The following is a 10,807-nucleotide window of genomic DNA, read 5'->3' on the forward strand; positions in this document are numbered from 1 at the left end:
ACGCGTGTCGGAGCGATGGCTAACGAGGCGAGGAGGCACATATTTACAGTCACTAAACCTGGATAAGAGAAGGAGGCAGGAGAGAGCGTGATCTTGATCTTGGAGACTCTTCCCTCCCCGATTTCCAGCTGTTCCTTGGGCTCCTGCTGCACAAACCCGACGCTCTCGCCGCAAGGCCTGCGCGTTCTGCGTGGGACACGTCCCATCTCTTCCCAGAACACCGTGATGTTGTTAGAGTAGCACCATATTGACCCTTCCAGCCCGAAACGCCGGCCTCGTCCCTCTTTCCTTTTGTTTTCTTCTCCTCTGGTGGCTGCAGCTGACAATCCTGGCTCTGGCTATTTCTGCCCCAAGAGGCCAGACTCCAGCCGGGACGCCGCACTCCGGCCCCAGCACCCCGTGGCGATGCTCATGCTTCTTTGGCTGCGCTCCCTCTCCCTGTCCTTGTCGCTGTCAGACTGGCTCTGCGTGCGCTCGGGCCGGTAGCTGGTGCCGCTGGCTGAAGGTTGGGAGGAAATGGTTCGCAGCAGGTGGTTCCTCTTGCGCAGGAACTCGGTCTGGCTGGGCAGCCCAAAGCTGCCCTTGCGCAGCGCCATGCGCGTGGTGTTCTTGGCGGGGCGCGCGCGGTGGTTGTACTCCAGCTGGGCCAGGTGGGCTGCGTAACCCTCCGTGATGAACTGTGGGAGGAGAGGGGATGAGGGTGGTTAGAGGGGTGGGACAGGTTTTCCCTGAGAGCCCCTGGGAGCTAAATATGTTCGCTGTGCCAGGTTGGCTGGGTTGACAAGCCATGGCACCACTTAGAATGATGAGGGTGGTTAGAGAGGTGGGACAGGTTTTCCCTGAGAGCCCCACGTAGCTAAATAAGTTTGCTGTGCCAGGTTGGCTGGGTTGACAAGCCATGGCACCGCTTAGAATGATGCATATGGTCCTGCTCCATGGGACAGTTCCTATCTTCCTGGCCACAGCATAATCATCAGTCTTGAGATGATCAAATTCCCATCTCCCTCCCATGGGAAGCTCTTGGCAGCACCTCCAAGGCTCCTACCTGACACTGGCTCTGCAGCTTCTTGGTGGGTCGGCCGACGATGTAAATGTGTGTGGGTGGGAGGCTGATGGAGCTGTACACAGAGATGTCCTTAGTGGATCCGTACGCCGCGTGGATCCTCATGTGGAGCTGTGGGACAGAGAAAGCAACACACAGTCAGAACACATGGGTGCCCCTTGCTGCTCAACAGGCAGAGCTCTGGATTTCCCAATGGCATTTGTGGGAATCTCAGGTCACTGGAGCTTATGTAAGCTCCCAGCTGGATACTGAACCACCAAGTGAAGTGCTAATTAACTGGGGATGTTAACAGGCCAGAACAAGAGGAGTAACAGCAATACAAGAGCAGATCTCCACTTGCTGATCCACAGCCTTCCCTTGAGGTCTGCAGGGGGCAAGGATGCCACACACTTCCCTGCCTGCTGCCACTGGGGGAGAGGAGCTGCAACTCCCTGTGCAAGAATCATTAGCCAGGAGTATTCCCCTCTGCCAGCTGCGTGCAGCACTGCTGGTACCAGCTGGGCAGAGGGAGAAGGGACAGGCAGCAAAACATGCTGCTTTTCAGGGATACATCTGCCTCCACTCCAAGCAAAGAGCAGCTCTCAGACAGCCCTTTCCTCAGGGGGCTGGTGCTGTGGCTGGCAGGGGGGGTGAGCCCACTGGTGCCACCACAGCCTGGCTGGCTTTGTCCCCACAGCTGCAGGTCAGGGCAATGGAAAGGGATTTTCTGACCTTGGTCCCTAACTTGTTCTTCTGGAGGACAAGGGAACAAGTGAGGACCAGCTGGTTCTGCAACTCAGGACAAAACAAGAGCCCAGGAGAGTTAAGGAAAGGCTTTCCCTGCTAATCTAGGCAGGGCAACTCAGGACACTGTCAGCTCCTTCACTTGTCAGACACAGAAAACTTTGTTTCAGCTGGAGCTTCTCTAAGACTCTGAGCTGAGCCATGTTAAGACCTCCCAGGGGTCAAGTGCTTGGAAGATGTTCTGTCAAGGTTATGTGGTTCAAGGCCATTTCTGCAGCAGCTCCATCCCCTCTCGGCCCTGCTGGCTGCTCCATGGGCAAGCAGAAAACCACCAAACGTGACAAAAAGTGCATGTGTGGGAAAGAGAAGCTCTGCTGGCTCTGTTCCATTAGGTGTTTGGTGCTGGGGGAAACAGTGATGAGATGGAGCAGTGCAGAGCAGAGACAACACGATTTAACAGCATAGACACTTCTGTAGAGCGACAAAAGGATGAAAATAAAATGGACAGATTAATCTTCCACTGCAGGTCACATTGCTGCCAAGAGTCTGGCGCTGACAGGGGCAATTGGATGAGGAGCAATCTAAACCTGTGCTATGATCATATTTCAGCAGACTCAGGCTTACATCCGTGATGAGGGACTTGAGGAAGTTGGCCTTGTGCCGCAGAGGGTCGTGAACGAGCCCATCGCAGAAGGAGACGATCCCGTGGGGGAAGTTGTGCTGTGCTAACCATGCCACCACCCTCTGCTTCTGCATGTCAGGGCGGCCTGTGACATAGATAATGAGGTAGCCGAGGTCTTGCCAGTGCCTAGAAGGAAAGTCATGAGTCAATGGATTGTAGATCAAGAGCAATGCCAGTGTCAAACATCAACTGCCCTGAATATGTGGAAGAACTTTCCTGTGCAGTCACTGAGCACTGAACAGATTGCCCAGAAAGGTTGTGGATTCTCCCTCACTGGATGTACTCAAGAACCATCTGGATACAATCCTGAGCCACAGGCTCTAGGATGGCCCTGCTCAAGTAGGGAGGTTGGAGCAGATGACCCACTGTGGTCCCTCCCAACCTAAGCGATGCTGTGGTTCTGACCTTACAACGTCCACCGCTCCGGCGCGGACTTTGGGGTCGCTGCCCATGATGGACACGCTGGCGGCGAAGGAGCCGTCGATGCTGAACACCACGAACTCCGTCCCCTTCGGCAGGACCGTGATGTAGCTGTCTGCATACGTGTGGTCACCCCTGATGGAAGGGATGAAGGTACTTAGAGGCATTGAGATATTCAGACAACATCAACTGAGCTCTGCAGAAGCACCATGACCTCAAAGCAACACCCAAATCTGGCCCAAAGGCTCCAACAGTGATGCCATCCCCAGTCACAGCAGTGATGGGCATTGCATGAAGGTCTCTGTGTAAAGTAGGGATGGAATAGTACTCTGGAGCCCTGGCAACAGTGACTCAAAAAAGCATCCCCAGAAAACCACTGCTAGATTCACCCCAGAGAAGATGCTCCCCTCCTCCACCTTCCAGAGCTCAACATCAGCAACTGGAGCTGAGCTGGGGCCCCTGAGCTGTGAATCATCATGAGAACAAAGTTCTGTCCCTCAAGGACAAGTTTACAGTCTTTAAAATATGCTCAGCTGTGCAGTTTTGGAGATGACCGTGAGGCCATACCCTGTGGAGCACAAGACCTGCTCCTGCAGCAGGAGCTCAATTCCCATGCTGGTGGTGATGCATGAGCCAGAATAAAACATGGATCTTCCTCTTACCGTTGCAGAGGACAAATAGCTTTGTCCCTGTTGCTGGTAAACCAGGCTCTGAACCCACCCAACAACAGAGATGCCCCACAAGGAGGGGCCACGTTCTGCAGTCATCAAATTGCTCTTGTGTTGCTCCTGCAGCCCCCGAGGTAGCTCACCTGACCACCATCTTGACGGGGTAGACGCCGATGCCCAGGCGCCGGTTCTCGGGGATGACGTAGGAAATTCTGCCACTGCTGTTGCTGATCTCTGTGTCAAAGTAAACCCACTCTCCTGATGGTGGTTGGGTCATGATGTGAATGTCCACCTGGGAGGACAGCAAGGCTGAGTCACCCACAGCATTAAAGACACAGAGTGGAACAGGCTGAGCACAGGGACCTTCTAGCTGAGCCCTTTGGGCTGGGTCCTGCTCTCACCCTCTGCACTGCATGGATGTGAGCAGAGAAGCACCCAAAAATCAGGGTGCTGGAGTGAAACCTGGCCCTGATGGTGAAGGTGAATGCTGTTCCTAGTGGGAGGCACTCACAAATCTGAGCAGGGGAACGTGGCCAAGATGCAAGGGCAGCAAACTCTGTCAGGGACCAAAGAGGCACCAACCAGCACTGCCTCTGTCCCTGTCCCCTCTTCTCAGCATGTGGTGCACAACCCTCACAGCACACAACAGTACCTTTTCTCCTGTGAGGGTGACCATGTCTAATGGACCATACATAAACCTCCCAGTTAGGGTCTGAGGCCCATCTTCGTTAGCAATGGTGTCGTTTATCCTGTGGTTGGCTGTGACGTTCTGCATGAGGCAAGAAGGAAAGTAAGAAAAAAAGGTTGCAGCAATGGAGAGCCTCACAGGGAAATGCCAAATATAACTGGACAAACTAGAGCATGGGTTTCTCTGTGCCATTCCCCTCCTCCACTCCACCCTCAGCTCTGGGAAAGAACGTGACCTGTGGCAGAGGTGAGGCTCTGTGCCCTGCTCTGGTGGGTGGGTTGGAGCACACATGGCTGGAGAGCCAATTTCAGTGCTAAGTTGTACAAGTCATTCTGATACTGTCTATTAACTCTCACAGTTTGGAACTAAGAGGAAATCCAAACAGCTGCCAGAGAAATCTGCTGACACCAGTTCAGTTCTAGCACAGAAGTGGATTGGAGTGCACATGGCTGGAGAGCCAATTTCCATGGCAGGTTGTACGAGCAGCTCTATACTGTCTATTAACTCTTACACTTTGAAATTGAAAGGAAACACAAACAGTTGCCAGACAAATCTGCTGACACTGGTTCAGTTCGAGCACAGAATTGCCTTCTTTCAGGAACTACAGACTTTACTGGGAGCAAAGGGCATTTACTGAGCAGACAACTGGTGTTACTGAACTTTGAAAGACAATCTGTTCTGGCTCTCCTGACCCACAGTCAATGTTTCCTGTGTTTTACAGACTCAAGGCCAAGAGGAGACCTTGCAAATACAGATTTTTGAGTTGCTTTTTCACACCTACACAGGTAGGACATAGTCATTGACCCAGACCAGCAATGCAACGTGACCCTCTGTCCATGCCATGCCCAGGCTGGCTGCCCCCAGAGCAGTTTGTGCAGCCCAAATCAACCCATGACAACACTCTCTGAGGCAGCTCAAAAAACCTCCTTACCCGGAGCTTCACGTGTGTCCTCTTGCGGAGCCACTTCTCACGGGGCTTGGAGGGGGTGAAGACAGACACCTCCTTCCCATCCAGCTCCAAAACACTTGAGTTCTCATGTCTCATCACCTGTGGGAGGACAGATCCCAATGAGACATTTTAGACATTGGAATGTGCTGCCCAGGGAAGTGGTGGAGTCACCATCCCTGGAGGTGTTTAAGGAGAGACTGGACGTGGCATTTAGGGCCATGGTCTAGTTGACATGGTGGTGTTAGGTCATAGGTTGGACTTGATGATCTTAGAGGTCTTTTCCAACCTAAATGATTCTGTGTGATTCTGAGACATCAGCCACTTGCACAGTGACCCCCCTGCCCTGCCCATGCTGTCCCACCTCTCCTGGGCCAGTGCTGAGGAAGGGCAATACCTGCAGAGAGGCCCCTGGGTTTGCTGCTGGGTATTTGGCTTGTCAGCTTGCAGGTTTTACAGGATGAGTGGCCTCTTCTGAACTAGCAAATCCTGTGGCCAGCACTGACTTAATCCTGGCTGGGACAGGTTTTTTTAATTGTCAGCAGGTACAAAACTCACTCACAGGTTTTTTAAATTGTCAGCAGGTACAAAACTCACTCAAAACATTCCAGACTGCTCTTGTCCTACTGCTTTTGCTCCTCTCATTGGTTTGACCCCAGTAGAGGCACACAGACATCCAGCTTGGCCAATGTGAGGCAGAGCCCAGGCTGTCTGTCCATCCTGACCTTGTCTCTGAGGCTGACAGAGCTCTAGGACTTGGTGCTGGTGCAATGTCACTGCAGCAGCACAAGGATCAGAGAGGGAGCAAGGTGATGCTCTCCAGCCAGCTCCTGGGGGCAATTCCTGCCTGTCCCCAGGACACAGGCAGGGATGGGAAGCAGGAACTTGGAGAGAGGAGAGTTAGATCCTACCTAGGTTGCTCTTAAGCTCTAAGAAGGGAAAAGGCACACCCAAAGGTGAGGAGACACCTCAAAGATTGCCACAGGACCGAGATGTGACTCTGCACAAAGAGCTCAAATTTGCAATAATCCTTAGCGACTGAAAAATTAAGAGGCCTCTTAAATGTGGGCACTTTCACAAGGCCTTGAACATGTTTTGTGGGGTCAGCAGCTCTCCAGCTGAGCTGGGCTGTAATGGTCTGCCATGGGCCAGCTCACTTTGCAGAGCTGAAGTTGGTTTTCATCCAGGGAAATAGAAAAAGGACCCCAGGGAGGATGAGCTTGCTGGGGAGAGAGTTCATGGAAATCCAATGTAAACAAAATAATGAGTTTTACTGAACATTATTTAAATCAGGAAACTATTTTGAGCCCTATTTGGGCTTGTTTTAACAAGATTTAATCTTTGAAGGCTGAAAACTGTTCAACAGCTTCTTTTTTACATTTTGCCCAGAGATGACTTTGAAGGCCATCAGAAACAAGTCCTTATTAGGGGAAGCTGTGGTGTGGTGCTTGGGAAGGACAGGGAAAAGACAGGGAATGAGAAAAACCCTGGTCTTGAAGCAGAGATTAATGAGCAGAGACACTGGGAAAAGGGGTGCCAGGCTTAGAATGGATGGAGATGTACCTCCAGGTACTCAAGCCACAAGATTTGAAGCACCACACAGTGCTACAGACCCAGGTCTGAGCTGAATTCTGAGTAACTTGGGTGGAGCATTTTGTGTATGAGACTGTCATGAGTTTTCCCACTCACACACAATTACAGTGCTCTCCTTTTCAGCCCTGTTAGGCTGAGTTTGATGTGGCACCATTCAGCAAGGTGTGTGTGAGCACAGAGATGTCTCACTGGGCTGGATACAGCCTGGAAAGAAAGGGTCTCACTGGATTATTGCTACTGCTCAGCTGCCACCAGCACTGACATCTCTGTTGTTTATGGTTCTTACATTATTTGGAAGATAACATTGAAAGAAAGTTTGCCAACAGAATCATAAAAAATTGAGAACTGCAGTAGAGGAGGCTGGAAGAGAGCAGGGAGGGTTTAGCAGCTGAACTAACACAATGCAAACCCAGCACTGAAGTGGGGAACACAATCCACAGAGTTGCTTTGAGTTTTGTTTTTTCCAAGTCTGTGCTCTAAGTATCGTTCCCTGGGGTGTTCTTACTTCGTAAGGCAAATAACTCCCCCTCATCCCCAAGGAACTGAAGGGAAAAATATTTCTTTTAGGAATAAAACCCACATTTTAACCAGTAAATTTGAATCTCAGGCCAAATGTAGGTTGATAAACTCTGAGGTGTCAGACTCCAGACACCAGCAATCCCCACTTTCCTGGCCCCAGAACTGCTTAGTGCTGCAGGAACGAGGGCTAAATCCCAATGAGCTCCTACAGGAGACCATGATAATTTAGCAAGGCAAAACAGAGAGCTGAATTTTGCCTACCAACTGTTGTCAAATTCATACAAAACTTCTCCTTTGGTTTTACTGTATTTGGTGCTATTTCTGTTAGCATATCCAGAAGTTTCCTTTAAGTTTCAGTCTTGAAATCCAAACTGGCACACACAGAGAACAGACCACAGAATTAGTTAGGCTGGAAGGGACCACAGTGGGTCATCTGGTCCAACCTCCCCACTCAAGCAGGGCCAGCCCAGAGCACATGAGGAACTTGATCACTCAAGAAACAAGTGCCACTGTGATCTGACAGGAATGGCCCTGGGCTCTCTCCATGGATCCCTGGTGAGCCCATCTGAAACCTGCCCTGATGATAAACCCAGACCCAAACCAACCACGTGTGACAGCACATGTCTGTGAAGTTTGCATGGGTGCAGCTCCACTAACAGCACAGGTGAGGAACAAAAAGAAGGAGAAGAAAATGGATCTGTGGGGACAAAGGGTATCTTTTCATCTCAACGCATCAACAAGCGTTATGGAAAAAAACAGTGGAACAAGCAAAGATTCCAAAACATTTTCCAGCCCAGGGGAGATCAGGGAGGAAGGATGACCTTACCTGTCTCAGCAGAAAAATCCCAGTAGCTTGCATGGAAGAGGTGTGGCAGAGCCACTGTCGGGAAAGCCGTCAGGGCGTCGGGGCAGTACAGGGCGTAGTCGATCCGTTTGGTTCCCCACCACTTGGCAGCAACTAGAAGCAAAAGACTCATTCAAACAAAGGGGATTCACATGCATGTGCTGTCTCCATCACAAATGGAACCTCAGGGCTCTGGCTCCTCACTCCAGGTATGGCAGACACTGCTCCCTGGCTGGCTGCACTGCTAAGAGGGAACAACTGCCCCATGGCTCGGTGCGTGCTCAAACCAGGGGATGAACACACACACAGGCACCAGTGTGTGAGCTCTCCTTTATTTAAGGAATGGAAGGCACTGCTGGGAAGGTATTAATTGGCCAAGGGGTCCAAGGTTTGTGTGCAATGAGTCTGGGAATCCACGTGCCAAAGCATAAGGCAGAAACACATCTCCCTGGAGCTGTGGGAGGAAGGATGTGTGTGTTCTGCCCAGGCCATCTCTGGCCCTGCTTCCAGCTCTTCTAGTTTCACCAAGGAATAGCATCCAGGCATTGGCCACACTAAAGAGGATCTGAATACTGGGAATCCACGTGAGATGCTCAAAGGCACCACAAGGCACAGGGTGTACGGCACACGCTGAAGTCACCAACTCGCACACAAGTGTCCAACAGCTGCTGTTCACCCATGGGACATTCCCACAGCTCAGTGCTGCCCTGAACTCTGCCCACACATGTCCAACTCCCTGGCAATGAGCAGGTCTCAGCCCAAAGCCTCAGAGCCCAAAGCCACAGGCTGCTTTCCCAGCAGCGAGGAGTCCTCAATGCCCATGTGCTCTGGCCTGGAAAAGCAGCCAAAGAAAGAGAGGATGGATCAGATCAAGAGAGCAGCAGGAAGAGCTGTGTTTGCATGCAAGATGCAAGCTGGAACTTTGACAAGGGCTTCCTCAAGCTTGGGTTTTCTCTGTGACAATGTTCCCTTTTTAAGGACTTCCAGGAAAGCTGCCAGGTTTAAGGTACGATCTGTTAAGGGAAATCTAACTGGGGATGAGCACAGATGCTGAACTGAAAAGATGGATCCACCAGCTCCTTCCAGAGACCTGCACAAAGCTCCCACCACAGCAATGTGCAGAGGGTTATGGCATCAGCACACCCCATGGCCCAGCCCTGGCTGTGCTGAGTGCCCAGGCCACCCTCACCCTGCTGGTCCCTGCTGTTCTAAGGAGCCATGGGAAGGAGGAGGAGGGTTTGATAGATCAACATGGCTTTTCCAGAGCACACAGGCACCTCCTCACAGCCCTGTCTGACTCCCCATCTTCCAAACTGACAGCTCCTGGTCACGTCCCAACCTCTCATTTCTCATGTAAGTCCTGAGCTTGGGTAATTTCAGATTCTTTGCAGGAAGCAGACAGGATGATTCTTCCATGCTCAAAAGACAGTGGTGGAGGCAGAAGTGTTGTCCCCACGTCTCTGCCCAGCAGAATTCCTGTTTCTGTCAAGTTGTTAGCCTTGTTATGATCATCTCCGGAGCAAAGGGACAGAAATACTTGTTAGAATGCAATCAGAAGGTGCAAGTGCCTCAGTGAAAGTGCAGAGATTTGGTGTGAAGTTCTGTGATCATTGAATGAGAGAGGAGGTTGACTGGAGTGGATGTCTCCAGAATACCTGTCTTGATGTCCAGGTCGGGTATCCGAAGAGCAAAACCTGCAGCACGACTCCGTGGCCCTTGGAGCTTTCTTCCCTTCCAAGGGATTTCATGTTTATGCTGCCTACGTCTCTTGAACGAGGTTTGGGTAGGGGATTTGTGAGGGAGGGCAAGTTGGGACAGAAGGCTAAACCCCCTACAATGATTAGGGTGGTGTTTGGTTTCTAAAAGGAAAAATAAAATAAATAAAAGTAGAAATCACACTCATTATGATGGCTCACACTGATTTCATCCTGCAGAAACTCACAGCACAAGGCAAGCTGCACCCTAGGGAGGCTCCTGGGAGGGAGCTATGGTTTTGCAGTGCCTCTCTGGGCTTCTTTCACCTCTCCCTGAGGATTAGCACAGATCACATCCAACCCTTAATACCACAGCCTCACACTGCCACCACAACCATGAGGTCAACAAGACCAGGGCTCAGGGGACACGCTGGTGCTGGGGAGGTGAGGGAAGGGGTTTGTGGCAGCTGCAGAGCAGGTGGCACATGGGGACAGGACACACCTGCACCATGGCCAGACTCATCCTCCCTCACCTCACAAACAGGTTCCGACGGCTGCGAAACGCGCGGAGGAATCAACGACACAAAGCAGAAGCTACACGAAGGGGCAGAGTGCTGGGAAAGCAGAGAGGCAAGTGCTGCATGGGCCCAACCTGCCAGAGCTCACAGGGGCAGGATCCTCCTGTCACCACACATCAGCCCTGAAGCATCACCTCAGCAAAAACACCTCCCCACGAACCACCACCCGGCCTGGCTGGCCGAGCTCTCCGTGGGTGGGAAAGCAGCACAAAGCAAACACCTTCTCCCCCAGGAGCTTCTTCCCAAGCAGATTGGGATTTAGCAAGTGCTTGGTGGAATGTCTTACCAGGACAAGTGAAATGACACACATGGGGAGGGTGGCATCGGCTCTCGGATGTGCTTTGGGGAGGAGAACTTTGTTTGTCAGAGCCTTGATATTTATTCCTGCT

The 10,807-nt window shown here is 51.7% G+C and overlaps 1 protein-coding gene across 1 annotated transcript in view; it reads right to left on the reverse strand.

Annotated features, from left to right (window-relative positions):
- Nucleotides 1-338: 338 nt before the first annotated feature.
- PITPNM2 (phosphatidylinositol transfer protein, membrane-associated 2) overlaps nucleotides 339-10,807 on the reverse strand; it is a 34,091-nt gene continuing 23,622 nt past the window's right edge. The window contains 9 exon segments of the mRNA XM_009070575.1: nucleotides 339-677; nucleotides 1,046-1,174; nucleotides 2,411-2,594; nucleotides 2,874-3,023; nucleotides 3,700-3,848; nucleotides 4,209-4,325; nucleotides 5,176-5,292; nucleotides 8,129-8,144; nucleotides 8,146-8,260. Of these exon segments, the coding sequence (XP_009068823.1) occupies nucleotides 339-677; nucleotides 1,046-1,174; nucleotides 2,411-2,594; nucleotides 2,874-3,023; nucleotides 3,700-3,848; nucleotides 4,209-4,325; nucleotides 5,176-5,292; nucleotides 8,129-8,144; nucleotides 8,146-8,260 (1,316 nt within the window).

The sequence above is a fragment of the Acanthisitta chloris genome, unplaced genomic scaffold (genome assembly GCF_000695815.1).
Source record: "Acanthisitta chloris isolate BGI_N310 unplaced genomic scaffold, ASM69581v1 scaffold15242, whole genome shotgun sequence".
Taxonomy (NCBI): Eukaryota; Metazoa; Chordata; class Aves; order Passeriformes; family Acanthisittidae; genus Acanthisitta; species Acanthisitta chloris.